Raw genomic sequence first — 19,245 nt, 5'->3', positions numbered from 1 at the left:
GCCCCCAGATCAGGAAGAGAGCACTATCCTTTATAGTTTACTCGTAATTAAAGTAAATCACGCTTGCTATTTAAAATTAGAACACTAATGATGATCTAATTCTGCAATATTTAATAGAGCGATCATTCATTTTTTTTAACGGAACCCCAATGTGAAGTGACGTTGTCTTAGCAAACGGTATTCGGACAAACATGTAATTCGTTAGAATGAGGTTGTAGTATCCGCTTAGTAATTCGCCATGATTGTGAATTCTAAATTCATTTCGCTTACTCTATTATATAAAGATGATTTCGGAGTGGTGATTATCCCTCAGCTCTCCAGCATAGTGACAATTTATGACCTGTTAACCAATATTACTAAGGATATGAAATAAAATTTCCTCTAATTGAAATCTTACAGTATTGAATTAAAGCTAATACGAAATGAATTACTCTGTCCATTAATAGTACAAAGATCTATCACTAAAAAAGTCAGTATTAATTGTAAAAATAGTTACAAGCACGTTACAGAAACTTGAACAACAATTTTCGCTTATTGTCTCTGTAAGCGGAGTCCCTGGGCCACAGGTCAAATCAATATCGGAAATTCATTGCATCAGTGATGCTGTGGGGAAAGTGTCTTTTGAAAGTTGAGCCCACGATGTTGATAAAATCGAGAACTTCGGAATGAAGATCAAGTCCCATTGTGAATTTCCGCCCATAAGTGCTGGACAGGAATATAGCGGAGGATGATGCAGAACCGTGATTTGGAGGTGATATAGGACAGGCGAGCCTAATTGTTGGCTCACTTTAAAACCCAGAATAGAATTTTAGATCCCGAAGTCTCTTCAGGCTGGACTTGGAAGCTGCAGACGGGATTGCAACATCCCAGGATAGAGCTGAAATAGAGGGGGAAGTTTCTAATGATCTCTTTATTGTAAGATTTACAGAAGTCAAGTTTCATGCTTTTGAGCGTAGTTGCTGGATCTGTTCTTTGCAGGTCAGATTTTCGTCCCTTACCACCTTTAAGAATTTTGATTGAATGAGCGGAGGTAAGAGCACGCCCTGAAAGAGGGGGCCATAGAAAGGATGCTGGATTTGAGATCTGCTTGAGATTTAGGAGAGAAAAGTATATATTTTTCGGGATTCAGTTGGAGTCCAAAGACGACAGATTCTTAGTGAGGAGAGAGGTGCGCCATAGGACATCTGCAGCAACTGGTGAGATGGTAGCAAGGCTCATAAGATAAAATGCAATATCGTCGCCATACGCTAAAAATGCAGGTAACTCGTCCACGAGTAGTATAAATGAAGAAAAAGAGTAGTGCTGACAGCGATCCCCCTTGGGGGGATACCGACTTCCACTGGTTTGGTAAAACAGTGGAAGGAATCTTCTTTTAAAGTCAGGAAGTCTTGTTAGGAATCTCTTTAAGTAGTCTTCTTTTAAAGTCATAATTAGGAAATCATGTAGTTCTACATCAAATTTCATTAACCTTTATTAATTATTTTTCAAGATATTGCACTTTTTTCCATCAGTTTATTTATAAAAATCAAGTGAATAGCCTCCAATCTTGAATTAACACCTGCATCGTTATGCCCTGAATCATTTAATTTATATTTTAATTAATTATCATTTGATTTACCTTTTAACTTGCGTGTAATTTTGTTTAAGCGATTAATTAACAGTCTTGTAAATCGAATTGTAATTTAGATAATGTAGCCCTTTATAGATTTGTCGGCAAGTCCGTGCTCAGGTATTAAAAATAAACATGAATAAACTCTAAATAACATAATAAAACATGTTTGAATGAAATAAATGCCTGGTAGCCTGGTTTAGTTGTAAATATATATTTTAATGCATAGTTTAGTTTTGCGTAGTTTTACTAAAAATTTCAATTAATGTTGTGAAAGTTATTTCCACTTATAAGGCAAATTTTGTAATTTAAGCTCGTATCCCGAGGAATACGGCAAGCAGCAGCTTAAAAATTATTGTTTTGCTGTATAATTTTATGCACCTTTTCTTTTTATTTGTAGTTGTCAGGCTGTGCCTTGATTGCTTTCGGTATCTACATTTTAATCGAAGAAGAAAAAGCGACACTGTTCAGACTTTTCACAGTAGATGAGAATTATGCACTTCTACAATACTTGGCCTATGCTTTTATAGGCATTGGGGGCCTTGTATTTCTCGTCGGCTTTTTTGGCTGCTGTGGTGCCATTCAAGAGAGTAAATGCATGCTCGTCACGGTAAGTCTCTGCATGATATTTGATCTTTATGTGATATCATGCTATTTAAAGAATGAATTTTAGATATTTTATATGTTAATATGCCTAAGAAATGATGACATGGTGACCATAGTAAAGTTTGGTGATGATAGCAAAATAGTCCGTCCTTTTTCATGTCGTTTGGACTTTTGGACTGTCAATTGAACCATGAATGCTGTTTATTTTTATTATATCACGGACAAATATGCTCTATCATAATCTTTTTGGGAGTCCTATAAATACACACAATTGGCAGACACGATATACTAACGCTTCATGGCCTTAGTTACCATGCTTATTGTTGTATAGATTTAGGCCCTATTGCGCCGTATGTATGTATGTTTGTAAATTGCATGTGTTCTGTTGTAGATTTTCAGGTTTGCTAAACGAAAAACCTGAGTTTTCGACCTCACGTAGATAACTATCTAGTCTAATGAAGACTATCTAAGGCTGCAATCACCAAAAGACGGTCCTGGCCCTTAGAGGAAAATATTGCTGTTAAAACTTGCTTTGACAAGTCCACAGTCTGATCTTAATCCAATTGAACCTTTCCATAATATTTAAGAGCAATAATTGAAAACTAGACCAAGCCATCCAACTTTGCAACTGAACTGGCTTGAGGATGACCAACTCAAAATTGTGCCCAAGCCAGATATTAAATTTTATTTTTCTGGAACCATAGCTTTTGTTTCTTAGAATGCCCCAATACAGTTAGAGGTAGTGTATTTGTAATCTGTGATTCGGAAAATTCATTTCTGTTTTCTTTAACAATTTTGGTGTCGTTTAGCAAAACAAGAAGACTTTCCATCTGTTTAGAGAATAGAAACATTTTTTGTATGTCCGTTATTTTCTTTGTGCTTCATTTTTGTTGTTTGGAAATCGCTTAATTTTTTTCCTTCCTCGCCATTTGTTTAATGCATCATTAGTAAACCACAAACAATGCAGTAGAGTATTTTCGCGCCAGCGAACTTCCATAAAGTTGATTAACTAGACACGTTTTTCAACCAGTTTGTTACTTCTGTCTCTTCCTACAGATAGCAATTATTACCGGATGCATTTTCTATTTTATTATCCTTACCTATCCACTTTACTTTGAATTTGATAAATGCCTTTGAAATAGTGAAGATCGAATAGGTTTTCGTATCAGTTCATTTAGCTCCATTAACTCACCGCTTACCATTTCAAATAGGAAGAGCAAGAAATTACTAGAGTGATGAATGGTGATTGTTTCTTAGCTCAGTCGCTTGTAGTTGAACGTGGACAAAAACCTTCATGTTCTCTCATTACAGTCAATTGTATGCACTTCAGTAAAACTGCTTGGAGAATTTCTTCCTTAAAAAGAAAAGAAACCATAAGAACTGTATCGAAGACTAATGATACCTACCTACCTGCCTTCTTTCTTTTTTTTTATTCTTATTCTAGAAGAATCGCCTACGTCCATTTCATGCTGTTGTTAAACTTTGAACAGAAAAACGAATAAGAAGAGCACTCTGAAATAAAGGACTTCCAAAACACAGAACGGGAGTTTCTTAAGAAAATTATTCAGTCGTAAGAATTAAAGTTAGCCGAATTCGTGCACGCTTCGGATTTCTGAATTGAAATCATTGATATCCAAAAAAGGAACTGAGTTACCAACAAATTTATATCAGAATATTAACGAAGTCCCGCATATATAAAAATATTTAAAATAAATATTAAATACCCCCTTTTTTAATTTACTTTCTCAAACATACAGTAGTCTACCAGTTATACTTCAGATTTATCATAATATATTCACTCGTGTAAATGCAATTAGTACTAGTTCAAAGTAGATTAATTGCCAAAGTCGACGGAATCAATAGAAAATTTTATAAACATCGCCTTTGAGTCTTCCATTTGTTTCAGCTTGTGAACCACTCTTTTGTATTCCATTTTAGAGAATCATGTGCCTTGTATAAATCTTATGACGTAATTATAAAAATTGCACTGCCCACCATTGTGGACAGTAAAGGCCACTTTGGAAATGTTGTTATTGTCGATTTGGAATTTCTGGTGCGTCTCTTTCCTTAGCCATGGTGCGCAATGATTATCGTATATTTTGTCTGTATAAATCCTTGTTCAGGGACTATTTTGCATACTGGAAAAACATGAAATAACTCATGAATGTAGGTGGGGGATACCTCTACTGTAGAGCTTAGCTGAAGACACCTTTCAGAATCCTTCCAACGTTCCATGTTTTTTTAGATTAGTTACACGATCTCTTTTTCAAACTTTGTTCATTATATCTTTAAAAAGCTCAGTCCTTAGGAGATGCAGCTGGTACAATGCTCTCTGGTCCCGGACAGAAAAGGGCCAAAATCTCAACACAGACGGTCTCCCCCAAGCGAGATAGGAGTACTCTTCCCTTCTTTCCTTTTCCACAATATATTAATTCTTGCACCCAAGCTCCGTGATCTCTAGGATCGGCCCTAAAACCTGATTCGTTGGTTCCACGGTAAATTTCCACCCCAAATATGATATGTAGTGTTTTTTTTCTTTTTTTTTTTTTTTTTTTTCGTTTACCTTTGTCCCTGTACATCATTCGGACTACTAAAAAAATTTTAAATGATTTTGGTATGTTATTTATCCAATAACGGATCATAATTTTATTATATCCTGACACTAACGGCATTAAAACCAATACAATTATATTTTTCTTAAATGAAATATTTTCTCTCGAATTGGAGTGTAACATATTGTAAAGAAATATTTTCTCTTTTACAGTATTTCATATTCTTATTCCTGATTCTGGCGGCAGAACTTGCAGTAGGAATTTTGGCTGTCATCTTTCAAGACAAAGTAAGATGATTTTTTTTATGCTCGCGTTTGATATCATCGCTACGTATAAAAACAGAAGGGATAAAAGCATTCGGTTCTGTTTTGATTTAATCTGTCTCTTGCGGTTTAAAGTTATAAATAAAGATTTCCTGAAGATTCGGCACTGGAATTTTGTTTGTAAATTTTCAATGGTACTGTAGTTCCCATTTTATTGATTTAAGGATGACGATAAAAGTCTGGGAAATAAATTCCAAGCACACGGAAGTTAAAACTTGCCTAATACATTATAACGTATTCTGCTGGGATTTAATACGTAGTACGATTTGTTTTCTTGAATGTTATTGGACTGAATATTAAAAGATAATTTAAAACCAACATTGTTTGGATTGTGTTTGTAGTGCAGAATTTCGTGCCAAGCAGAGTATGACAAACTTGAAATCTGGTTATCGAGTAATGGTATAGAATCTTTTCCTACGTATTCGGAATGTATAGAAAAAGAGGTGAATGTACGTATACAAATTCTTTCTTTTCACAGTTCGCTAGGAGATAAGATGTAAAGGGGAAATATTGATAGAGCGATGATATTTACAAATAAAAATAAAGAAATATGATAAAATGTGTATAAGCTGCAAGCATCTATAAAAATATTAACTTAATATGATTTTTTAAAAAACCGCAAAGTTAAACTTGACTTCGTCCATACCAGTTCTTATAAATCTGTGCGTAACGTTCAGGAAGTGCCATTATCCGGATGCGACTGCAGCATATGGTAATACCTATTAATCCGAAAACAGTAACTTTAATGTGTATTAAATGAAAACTGTTAGAAATATTTATGCAGGCTACCTTGAACAGGAACGATAAACGTGACACATATCCAGTTGAAAGTAGAAATTATTATAGCTGCGGAATGCCTCAAGGTGTTCTCTCTGAACCTCTATTCGCAGTGGCATTAGACACTCTTTTAAGAGTGAACACTAATGTATTTACATGCGCTATTTAAAAATATTCCTCATAATATTGCTAATGCATATGCACCACTTATATTATATCTACGCTGCCTGACCAATTTATTAGGACCATGGAGTGTGAGCTGTGTATTTCGGCAATCTATGTGAAAACGTGATGTGTGACATTTGCAGAAAACCGTGTCCCTCGACTATTGCCTCAATATCGCCAGCAGTGGAGAATAGACAGGGTCTCACGAACTTCCAGAGGTATGAGGTTCACTTGCTTGAGGGTTGAAAGACTAGTGTCCTCCCGGTCATTAACGAACATGAAAATGTCCGAAAAACATCTGTGAACAAACTCAGGTCCGTTAAAAATGCATGATGGATTGAGGTATTTAAAGTCTGCAGCAGTTTATTAGGTGTATTCGTCGCCCAACAAGTGGGTATATGTGGAGGAAACTACACGAGCCACTGAAACCACCCTCCTATGTACTGGCAATACAGGTGGCTGGAACTGTAATGGTATGTTTTTATGGCACGCTCTTGGGCCCCTGATCCTACTAGAGGACAGTGTGACTGCCAGATCATATCTGAATAATATGCTATGGACACCCGAACCCAACAAATTTACACGTTGGCTCCTACTTGCAATACTTTTGGGAATACAATACAACCATCCTAGCCAGCCCAATCGCGGATCTCAATCCCATCGAGCATCTGTGGGATGAACTGGAAAGTCATGTTCGCCATTACAAACCGTCGCCAGCGTCGCTCCAGGAATTAAAGATAGTTTTGTTACATGATTGGTCCAATATTCCTCTAATCACTTTTTAACTCTTTATTGATTCCATGCAACGTCCAGTAGGAGCAGTGATTCAGGGCAATGGCGGTCCAACACATTATTAATTCATGGTCCTAATATGGTGGCCAGGCAGTATATTAGTGTGTATGAAACATCCAGTGACCTTTAACTGTGTTTTCTTACGCTGCTAGGTGGTATCCGAAATGGAAGGAGAGCTATCAGAAACGCTGAAAACAAAATATGGAACGGATCAAGGATTAACCGAAGCAATCGACATGGCACAGACGAAAGTAAGTAATTCTGCAAAAACAGTTTTGATTTTTCTCCTGTATAGATCCGCTGTTTATTCCTTTTATAAATTCATTTCCTTTAACTAACAAACATATTTAATAAATACTAGGGGGCTTCGCCCACCACCGCCCACGCTTTACTGCGCAAAATGTAGAAGTATACGGAGTAAGCGAAGTCTTTTCTACGTAAAAGGCACACCTGTCGATACGCACTGATCGATATCTAATCAGGAAATGACCAATGTAATTATTTACCTGCATTTACATAGGTCACTTAGGAAAAGGCCTTTTGTTTTGGGTTCCATAATGCGTGAGGAATATTGTTGCATCCGAAAGAGCAGGACTAAAATATTTCAGTGAAATATTTACGAACATTTAAAATATTTACAAAATACTAAACTATTTACAAATACTGTATACAGTGTTCATTAAAATAGAAAATACGTTACAATGGAACATCAAATATTAGACAGGGAAGCACGTGCACGAGTTTGGTGAACGTTATGGAGGCAGTTGTCAATAATTAATTGCATTATAGTGGCGTAATTGCCTCGCCCTCTTGTCCCATTGGCTCGAATAAATATCACTAGGGGGAAAACTTTTTTAATGTATAGAGAGATATTCCTATCGCACTTATAGTTTGAATTTCATTATTCACATTCATCAGTTCTTTAGAATATTTCCTGTCATCTTTTTATTTGTTCCTTTCGTTATGAAGTTTTCGTCTTTTACCAGAATAAACTGTGATTTCATTTTTTCCGTGAATCTTGAAGTAGAGAGTTCGCCCCAAATACCAAAATTAAAAATAAATGTACGTGAAATTCACTCGATAAATTCGCTGATGATTTCTGATTCACACACACCAGTTTCAGGCGAGAGTAGCATGGTTTTTCTCCCGGAAACTCGGGATTTTCGTCTAGAAAAATCAAGCATAGAACACAATTTACAGACATACACGAAGCAATATGGCCGTAGTGCTGATGCTCCTAACCCCCCCCCCCCCAACCACAGATAGAACAGTAACACACTGGTAGTAAAAAGCCTCAGTTTGGATCCCATCAATGGCACGAGAAATTTTTAAAGTTTTTTTTTCACAACATGGGCTGAGTTATTCTTTATTAACAAAAACAAGCGCCCTTAGCCAGAAACTGGCAAATCCGCTATGTACGTACATAGATATATATATACAATGATATATACATATAATCGTGTTAATTACAATGTTATAAGTGTAATGAACATGTAACATGTTCACCCAGAAAATCACATCACGCAACTAATCAGAAGTATTAATTGTGGCACAGGAACCACAAGAGAGCAGTCGAGCAGTCTTTTTCTGTCCTAGGAAGAACGAAAACCGCACCCACTATACCAATGCGTGCGGTTTTCGTTCTATACCAATGGGTGTTAGCTAATCCTGTATCAACAGCTGCCCAAACTGAGGTACCTGTTTAAAAAAAAAAAAAAAGTAGATGGCAGACGATATCAGTTTTAAGAAATATCGATAGACATTGCAGGTGTTGGGTTGGTTTCTTGTTGTTGATAAACTTGAGAAGAGTTGCTTTCTTTTGGTGAAAACAGCAGAGCAGAATTGTTGTAGAGCTGAGAACGATTGAGAATTTTCAGTCAGCGCCACTTCATTTCCTTCAGAGAAGTCGCTGACAGCAGCTTGTAGTGTAGATCTGTCATCGTGGTACAGAATGTGCGTCCAGGTTTCCTCAGCACCACACAAGCAGAGATTCGTGTCAGACAAGCCAAATTGAAATAGTTTGGAGTCGATGGAGCGTGCCCAGTAAGTATATACGATGTTGTTAGGCTGGGAGAAAACCATTGGCGAACGTTCTTGTTGAGAGGGACGGTAACTGCAGGAACAAAAGAGCGGGTAACTTGACCAGTAGTACTGGAATCCCATCGTGATTGCCACACACTGATAAATTCATTCCAGATTCTCCGTTTCTCGTCTTTGATGTTAGCAGTTAAGTTGCATGAGAGGCCGAGTATCTCGCCGGGAACTCCATGCTTTAGACGATAGCATAGTCCTTTGAAGATGACATGCAGGTCTAGTGGTTAGACTCCAGCAAGGACCTGCAGAGCAGCAGAGGACACTGTCCTGCAGGCCCGGAGCATGGCAAGCAGCATAATCCGTTGAATGGAAATGAGTTTGGAACGGAGTTTAACATTAACGGCTCTATGGAACCAGACTCCCGAAGCGTATGTTGTTATTGGAACGAATACTGCTGTATAATATAGTAAGAGAGTCTTCCTATTTAGTCCCAGTCCAATGGGCTGAGTTAGTCGATCTGAGGAGAGGCGTCCGTTTTTTTCGCCCTGAAACTCCTGGGTTTTTCGTCCAGCAGAGAACAGTATTTTGGGTCAGGCGCCACCGGTGGCTTCCCACATCTGTGCCGTATGTACTCTGTGATGGAATGCAGGACAACTGCAAAGGCCAGAAAAAAGTGTAATGTCTGGTTTATGAAGTACTGTGTTTTGTTCTGTTGTTGTGTCTCTGGCTGCTTGGCCGCAGGGCCCTTAGTAGGATCCTACGTTGCCCACCACCACCACCACTGGGAGGTGAGCCAGGCTGCCCGTTATACTCCGCCAGGGTCGCCTTAGCTTCCTAACAGAGACCAAGTAAAAGAGAAAAAAAAAAAAAATTTAGTTGAGAGAGCACACTAGGAGTAAGAGTAGAGTGGGTCAGAATGTAGCGTAAGGAACAGAGGTGGAACAAGGTGAGGGGCCCGCCCAGTGATTTAAGGCGAAGTGGGGGAGAGGGTATAGGGAATTAAAGTCACAGGGGCAGGTGCCCCGTGTAAGCGCGATTGGCCTTGCGCTCTGAAGGAATATCCCGCACTCAGCAGAGTGCCAACAGCATAAATCCCGCACCCACAACAGGGTACCAGCATAATCCTACCCCAGAGTGGGGTTTGCATGATAGCTTGGTTGCTATAATTTCCTGCACACTACGAATTAGAGTAAGATGTGGGTAATGCATTTATTCTATCCCTGTTGAGGTTTGCATTGGTGGTGGAATATTCCGGTCAGGCCTGTCATGGGTGTGATAAACCTGTCTGGTGTTAATAACTGCCTGTGCAAATCGTGTGAAGGCTGCATAAGAGGCATCATCGTTTATGAGGATGTGCTCCTGTTGGTAAGGGTTGGATTGTATCTCGGTGAAGAGTCGTAGGCGGTAATCATCATATGAGAGGCACTCGTACATGACGTTAGCATTAGCATTAGTAGAGGCATTTGATGCCTCTACTAATTATGCAGCATCAGCCAAAAAAAAAAAAAAAAAAAAAAAAACCCACTTCCACTTCACCCCTCTGTTCGTTCAAAATACCTGTCCAGCTAAGCCTTAAACTTATTTAGGCTATCAACCTCCACCACAAGGGATGGCAGTCTGTTCCACCAACCAACCACCCGCTGGCTAAAGGCAAATTTCCGCACGTCTATCCTACATCTGTCTTTCCTCAATTTGAATTTATGCCCTCTCAGGTGATTTTTCTGAGCTAGAGGAAGAATCCCATTAGCGTTGAGCATGCTTAAACCATTCAAGGCTTTATACACCTCTATCAGATCACCTCGCTGGTGCCTAGTCTCCAGACACTGTAATTTGCAAAACTTAAGCCTTTCTTCGTAAGAGCACACCTTTGTTCCATTCACTAATCTTGTTGCCCTTCTCTGTACTCGTTCCAGCAGCTCTACATCCTTCTTGAAATGAGGCCTCCAGACCTGTATACAGTACTCTAGGTGTGGCCTGACCATTGCCTTATACAATGGAATAATCACCTCCTTATCCCTGCTGGAAAAATTCCTGTATATCATTGACAATACTCCATGAGCTACTCTTGCAGCCCGTCTGCACTGCTCAGAGAACTTCATATCTGCCTGCACAATCACCCCCAAGTCCCTTTCATTCTCTACCACTGTCAGTGTAGTACCACAGATTTGATACGTTGCTCTGGGGTTGCTGTTTCCCATGTGTAGTACTTTACATTTGTCAATGTTAAACTTCATTTGCCACCTCTCAGCCCATCTGCTCAACCTTTCCAGATCCTGTTGCAGTAGCATAGTGTCAGTAGTGTCCTTGACAACTCTGCCAACCTTTGTATCATCTGCAAACTTGGACATTAAGCTTGATATACCATCATCAATATCATTTATAAATACAGAAAACAATAATGGACCCAACACTGAGCCCTGAGGGACTCCACTAATAACATTAGTCCACGATGAGCAGTGTCCATTGATTACCACTCTCTGTCTTCTCCCCCTCAACCACCCCTTTATCCATAGCAGCAATTTGCCTCCAATGTCACACTGCTCCAATTTGTGTAGCAGTCTTCCATGTGCAACAGTATCAAAAGCCTTTCTAAGATCCAAGTATATAATATCAAAGTTATTCCCTGCATCCAGTTCTTTTGTGACTGCATCATAGTATCCAATCAAGTTGGTCAGGCTAGACTTCCCCTTAACAAAACCATGCTGTGTCCGAGCTATAACTGAAGTCTTGTCTAAATGATCCTGCAGTGCTTCTTTAACCAGTGCCTCCATTAATTTTCCTGGAACCGAAGTTAAGCTCACAGGTCTATAATTACTTGTGTCAGCCTTTGATCCTCCTTTGTGAATTGGGGTCACATTTGCACATTTCCAGTCTATGGGTACCTCCCCTGAGTCCAAGGAAGCTCTCATAATTATGGCTAAGGGTTTGCTTACTTCCTTTGCTGCCTCCTTTAATATAACTGGATAGATCCCATCCACCCCGGGTGCCTTTCTTGTGTTTATCTTCAACAGTTTCTCCTCCACTTTACTCCCAGTTATTTCAAGATTCTGTAGCTTACTGCTAGAGTTGAATACACCTCTGGCATTCCCCTTGCTGAATAACTCCTCATGTGTGAATGTCGATGCAAAATATTCATTTAGTTTGTTAGCTACCTGAGCAGGATCATCAACAGTTGACCCATCAATATCAAGTGGACCAATCTGATTCATCCCCTTCCTTCTAGAGTTTACATAAGTAAAGAACTCTTTGCTGTTTTTCTTTGCTTCCCTTGCCAAGGATTTCTCGTAATCTGCCTTCGCCTGCCTAACCTCCTTTGTAACTTGGTTACAGACGAGCTTATATCTATCACAGGCTTCTGTGTCACGTGTTAATTTGTATGTATCCCATGCATTTTTCTTCTCTGCCATATGCCTCATTAGTTCATCTGACATCCATTTAGGCCTAAACCTTGAACAATATTTCTTAGTTGGTATGTAAAGTCTAGTAGCTTCCAAGATAAGTTCTTTGAATGCTTCCCATTTTGAATTTGCTGTTGGTAACATCATCAGTTGGTCCCACTGTATAGAATTTAAATACTGTCTCAGTCCATCGTAGTCGCCTTTACGGAAGCAATAACCCTTCCCTTTACCCCTAATGGTTGTTACCTCTTTCAGTAAATCCCACTTCAGCACACTGTGATCACTGCCACCTAGTGGTTCATTTATCTGCAGATTCTTAATGCATGAAGAATCACTGCTGATAATCAAATCAAGAGTATTACTCCCTCTAGTTGCCTCCCGAATATGCTGATGTAGAAAACAATCATCCAATAAATCCACAAAAGCCCTGCTGGTGTGTGAGTAACCAGCCCCCAAATTCCAGTCAATATCTGGGAAATTAAAATCTCCCATTATAAGACTCTCTGATTTACTGGCCCACTCTATTTCTCTGTACAGTTCCTTATTATACTCATCAGAGTCATTAGGCCTATAGCACACTCCTACTCTCAATTTTGATCTCCCAAAATGCTTATGTCACACCAAACTGACTCAACACTGCACTGTCCAGCGATGTCCACTGGTTTCACTTCCTTGGTTTTTATGTGTTTCTTAACTAATAGCATAACACCTCCCCCCTTCCTATCCTGTCTATCCTTTCTGTAGACGTTGTACTCCCCAAATTGCAGTTCTGCATCCCTTATATCTGTGTGACACCACGTCTCTGATATCCCAACAATATCTGCCTTTGATGTTTTGAGCAATACCTCAAATTCATCAAATTTATTTACTAAACTCCTAGCATTGGTGTACACGCAAGTATACCTGCACCTGTTTCTATTCTTAGCTACCCTAACACAACCCATGTGTTTACTTGTACCGCAATGGCTCCCAGCAGTCTCTGAAATACCATGCATCTTGTTTTTCAGGCTTCTGCTCATTCCAATAGAAGCAGTGCAAGAATCTCTTTCACCTCTGCCAGTGGCTACTGTTAACCTATTGGTCTTTGTCTCCCCCCAAGCTAGCAGTTTTCCGACCCACCTAACACTGCCTCGATAGCATCAGCAAATATTCTTGCACCCTTTCTATTTAAGTGTATCCCGTCCCTGTAGAAGCAATCTCCTGTTAACAAGTACAGTCCAGGCTGAAAAAAATTCTACCCCTTGAGCCTTGCACAATCCCTCCACGGCCGAATTGATCGACAAGGCTCTCATCATATACTCCCTCCTATCGTGTCTGGGCAGAATTGCAGACACTTTCAAATTCAACCCTAATTCTCGGCTTTTGTTCAACAGTGACCTGTACTTGTTAAGTAATTCTGCCGGTCTCCTACTCTTAATATTATTAGTGCCAACGTGTACAACTATATCACCTTTTGTGCCCTTAAAAGATGATATTCGCTCTACAACGTCATCAACCTTTGCCCCTGGCAGACATACCCTGGTCCTGTTCCACCTATCTTTTTTACAAAGCATGTTCCCCGTTTCCCTGACAATAGAGTCACCAACAACTACTAGTTCCTTCGGGACCAGCGTATTCTGCCTTGGGGGTTGTCTCTGTGTCACGCGATGCCCAAGTGCAAGCTCTGGCGTTATGTGGGCAGCTGAGAGCTTGATGGGCCCCTCAATTTAGTTTCTTCGAGGGCATCCACCCTGTCCTTCAAGCTCTCATATAGGCCCACAAGAACGCCGAGTTGTTGCCTGATATCGATACACTCCTTGCATCGCGCACACACAAAGACATCCCCCTTGGCAGTATCATGTCCCGTACCCGATTGCTCTGCAAACATCAAGCAAACAGTGCATTTTATAAGGCTCTGAGTCAGAGGACAACTGCCCCCCTCAGTTCTGCTCTGAGCCACAGCGCTTCCATTAGCTTGAGCCTTTTGCTTTGCTGCTCTGGTCTGAGTCATGATTCTATTAATTTATTAATTAATTATAATTAATTATGTTATGTTAAATATAATTAATTATATTACGTTTGTAATCTAAGTCGTTATATGTATTTATTTAAACGTACAATTTAACTGCTAACGAAGTTCAACTAACGCTATCTAGTACGGCATACAACTATCGTATCACAATGGCGGGAAAATTACGAACGGTAGCGGAGTTGAAACACGTGGAAACCTTTACCGATACTTTTATGCAATTACAAGGCCGAGTAAAGAATAAATACACCAAGTTAATCAGAAATGACGTGGACCCAGGACTCCTCATTTCCACAGTAGCAGTAAGGATTGCTTTCGATACAGAGCGCTGTTAACTTTTGCTGGAATGGGCCGTGCCCAGTAAGCAGAAAGGTTGCCTGCAGTCCAGGTGAATACCAGGGAGGAGGTTTGGAATAGGTAAGGGCGATTGTGGGGAAGAACTTCTTAGTTACTTCTCCTTTATTTGTTGCATTCCAGGACTCCTGCCATACACGCTGCAGGTGGCTGGCGACACGCCTTTTTTTTCTTGATTATGGTCATTTTGTGAGGTCCAGATGCAGATCCAGTAGTTGGGTGGGAATACCTTTCTTGTGGCGCTGGTAGAGGCCTCTTTTCAGTACTTCCAGGTAGAGGGGCATGAATCCTGCGATGACATGGAGCGCAGGGGTGCTGACTGTGCGGCACGCCCTGGTAACAGACAGAAGCATAAATCGCTGAGTTGAATCGAGTACACCTGTTCCGCTCAAGTGTTGCTCCGGTCACCATATGGAGGCCCCATAACAGACAATCGGTACGAATTCCGCTTTGTAGATTAGAGAGAGGGCCTTGTGCTTCAGGCCCCAGTCAGCCCGGCTTATTCTTCTGATCATGGCTGCATATTTTCTTATTTTAATAGCAAGGTACTTCAGGTGAGGATGAAAGGTGAGGTTTGCATCTATGTAGAGGCCTAGGTATTTAACTTCAGTATATAATCTGATTGGTATGTTGTGTGTTCTCCAACAGAGAACAAACAGATATAAGAATACACGCAGTTACAGCAATATACTGATGACTCATAGCCTTAGTTTCTTTCTCGCTTAACATATTACCTGCGCGAGTTGATAAGTAATAAAATATGAAACATGCGCATGGCTTCCCAGAATAGATTTTCTTCACAATCTGATTTTTTTTTTTTTTTCATCTCTAAAAACCAGGCAACCCGATCATAGAATACACCCAATTTAGGCATGATACGTTGGCACCTCATGGACTTATTTTCCTCGGCGCATATTATGAGGCGCCTCCGTAGCCAGGTGGGAAGGAGCAGTGGTGCGTAGCACACGCTTCTTGATTAGACCGGGGTTCGAGCCCTTGACCACCAAATACGGAGGATGCGGAAAGGTCAGGGAATGACCACCGCATATCCCCGAGCAATATGGCCTTAGTTGCTAATGCTCCTAAAAACCAAAAAAAAAAAAAAAAAAAAAAAAAACAGCATATTATGAACAACAGGCCTCATTGTCAGCGGTCAGCGCCGAAAGTGAATTTCAGTACGAGCATTCAGCCTGGTCTTTGGTTTGGCAATAGTTTGCGTTCCGCCACAACGAACTCTATAGCTATTAGTATTAACCAAATGGTGCAAAGAAATCATAGGTGTTTGCTTTATAGGCCAAAAAAAAACCAAGTAGATAAGCAAAAAGAAATTATGGCGCTTCCCTCCTGACATAGGTAACTATCCAGTTGCAATTTCTTCACACGTCAGCGACTCAGCATCAACTACCTGTGGAGGAAACTTAATCCACAAATCAACGACTTGCTGGCAAAAATGAAAACTTCCTACAATCTATGCTAAACCTCTTCCCCTGTAATTTTAATTTATATCCCCTAGTTCTGGAATTCTTTATATAACAGTGAAAATGCCTTCTTCATTCATTTTAATAATCCCTCTCAGAGCCTTATAAACAATCAGGTTCCCTGTAAGGTGCCTAGTTGCCAAGCTCTGTAGTCCACAAAATCGGAGTCTTTCCTTGCAGTCGCCCTTTTTTCTGATCTTACCACACGAGTTGCACGTCTTTGGACCCTTTCAAGGAGCTCAATGTCTTTTTTTACACGAGGTGCCCATACTTGTACACAGTGTTCTAAATGCAGTCTTACAATTGCCTTATTGTGACCTCCCTGTCTCTTCTGCTAGATATTGTTCGATAAATCAACGACAGGACACCATAGGCTTTCCTCGCTGCCTGCCTGTTTATACTGCTCAGAAAATTTCATATCTGCCCGTATCGCAACTCCCAGATCCCTTTCTTCCTCTGTTTTTAATTCAACCCCACCCAGAGAAGTTAATATGAGGTTGCTGTTCCCCAGGTGTAAGACCTTGCATTTTGCTGCATTAAAACATAGTTGCCACGTTTCTGACCATTCTTGAAGCCTGTTCAAGTCATCTTGAATACGCTGCTTGGCTCTGATCATTAATGACTTACCCAATCTTTACGTCGTCTGCAAATTTTGACCTCACTTCTCAATTTACACTAATCATCTGAAGAATATCCATTAATCACAACCCTTTGCTTTCTGCTCTTGAGCTATCCTGCAATCCATCTTAGAATCTTTACAGTAATACACATATTCCAACTTACACAGTAACTTATTCGTTGAAAAGGTGATCCCAATTTTCGCACAATAACGATGTGCAAAAATACCGTGTGTTTTGTCTTACTTGATTGGTTACACGTATCTTCCAGTTTTGTATAGAATATTTTGTGTTTTTTATAAATTGTGATGAAAAACTAACCTACAAAACAGAAATGCCATTTTCATATATCGTAAGAAACTTCAACTGCCTAAAGGAAATGTTTGCGGAGACCAAAACTATCGATTTGGTCAACCCTGGAGGCATTGCCCCGATGAGTATCTTGGGAACAAAACTTGCAGATGCCTGCTTCTTGCAAATATGCGTAAACTCATCAACCAATTTCAAACATGTAGCGTACTCAGTCCACCCGAACATTGCAGTTGTCTCAGACACTGGTAGCCTGCCATCATTATTTCATACTGTGAAATAACAACGATCACAACCACTGGACTATCTCGAAAAAACTAACAGAAGCATTGAATTGGAAATAAATTCTAGAACTAAATAAAAAATGAATTGTTATTCAACATTTTTAATATTAATGGATGCAGTCCAAGCCTTTAATTTTGGGAGAGGAGGACGTTACCTTCCCCAAACACGAGAAATTGCTAAAATTTATAGCTCTTGAATCAATTTATTTAAAAATTGCCTCGCTGTGTAACCCACTCAGGTAACCACATGAAATAATTGTTTTTTCGGTCAACTTTGTGAGAGCAGGTCAAAAAAAGTTAAAAAAAAAACATTATTTTGGTAGTATCCCCCCCCCTCCACATCAGGGGAGCAGTGCCCACATTAGAAGTTAAATGTTTATTCTTTAAATTTCGTGGTTGGTTACTACAAATTAAAGTGTTGAAATGTAACTTCCTTTCTGTCGATTGTTTTTTTTTTTTTTGAACGTGGATTGCAACAAAAATGTACTGCATCAGTGAAATATAGGGTTAACCGAGAAGATATTCTCACCCACCCATGTGGTATGGGTGGATGAGTTTGTCTTCTCAGTGTTTGAAAAGTTCGTGGCCTCAGTATGAAAGGACAATGGAACAGTATGAAAAATTTTTGTATATTACACTTCAAATAGTAATCGACCAAGTTTCATACAGTTTCAATAACTCCTTTTTTCAAAAAAGTTGTGAATGAGGAAGGGCTGACAAAATCAGTCATCCAATATTTTCCAAAAAGGGACGAACGCCGAAGAAAACTTAAGAGGATTTGGTTACAACGTTGAAGGAGGGTGTCCCATCCTACTCCGTTGTTAAGAAGTGGGCAGCAGAATTTATACGAGGGAAGGAGAGCCTGGAAGATGATCCACGCTGTGGAAAACGTGCAACGCCCATCACTCAAGTTGTTGACAGAGTGCATGATCTGGCGATGAGTTATCTACGAGTAACAGTTCGGCACATTGCCAAAGTGTTGGGCAATCTCATCTGACCATGTGTACCACATAATAACAGAGGTATCAGCACTTACAAGGTCCCAAAGTTGTTGACAGCAGATATACGAGGGGTGTCAAGTCAAGAGTTGTCAAGCTAGAGACAAAGGAACAGTGAAAACCCAGCTCTTCTCCCCTCCAAAGAAAGCCAAGTTGATTCCTTTTGTCGGCAAGGTAATGGCATCAGTTTTTTGGGATGCTGATGGAATATTGCTAACCTTCAGAAAGTCAGATCATGCGTTTGTGAGAAAACATTAGAGATAAACGTCAAGGAAAACTTTGCAGAGCAGTTTTGTTCCACTAGGACAATGTGCCTGCTGTCATGGCCATGGCTGTACTGCACGAGTGCAGTTTTTGAATCTTGGTCCATTCGCCCATGTTTATCAGATCTAACACTAGCGGGCTTTCATCTACTTCCTAATTTTAAAAAATACCTAGCTGACATCCATTTCCCACTGCAGCGGATGCATTCTTGGACTCCCAAAAGATAACTTTCTTTGCAACCGAAAGCAAAGCACTGCAGCATCGGTGGCAATAGTGCATTGACTCCATTAGGGGACTATGTTGAAGAGTAACATGTTACCAGGCTCGTCAAATAAACCCTTCATACTCAGCCCACGAACTTTTCAAACACCCCTCGTATGTCCATAAATTGCGTGTGTTCTCTGATCGGTTTGCCCGTTTCGTTAGACACAAAAACTTAGGATTCCAGTAGATATCTTACTCTCACCTGAAGCCGACTGATTCAGCCACGTATTGAAAAAACCCCATATATTTTCCTCGTGTCATTGACAGGATTCGAACCTGTGCCTTTTCCAGCCGGTGTCGAGAGAACGGTGATTACAACAACTGTGCTACCGTGCAAGACAGTATTGTTAATGCTGCTAATAATTGGTAAATTAATTCTGCTGAGATACATCTGATTAAGTAATAATGCCCGA

General features: G+C 39.9%; 1 protein-coding gene across 2 annotated transcripts in view; it reads left to right on the top strand.

Annotated features, from left to right (window-relative positions):
- The window catches only part of LOC150077533 (CD151 antigen-like), a 240,477-nt gene that overhangs the window by 210,088 nt on the left and 11,144 nt on the right, over positions 1–19,245 (top strand). For both annotated transcript variants that reach the window (XM_090385628.1, XM_090385630.1), the window contains exons 4-6: positions 2,010–2,219; positions 4,980–5,054; positions 6,977–7,075. In XM_090385628.1, coding sequence (XP_090241754.1) covers positions 2,010–2,219; positions 4,980–5,054; positions 6,977–7,075 — 384 coding nt within the window. The remainder of the gene's footprint in view (positions 1–2,009; positions 2,220–4,979; positions 5,055–6,976; positions 7,076–19,245) is intronic.

The sequence above is a fragment of the Mastigoproctus giganteus genome, chromosome 12 (assembly GCF_048544385.1).
Source record: "Mastigoproctus giganteus isolate SK-2022 chromosome 12, ASM4854438v1, whole genome shotgun sequence".
Taxonomy (NCBI): Eukaryota; Metazoa; Arthropoda; class Arachnida; order Uropygi; family Thelyphonidae; genus Mastigoproctus; species Mastigoproctus giganteus.
The sequence above is the reverse complement of the archived record's forward strand: the minus strand, read 5'-3'. Positions and strand labels throughout refer to the sequence as shown.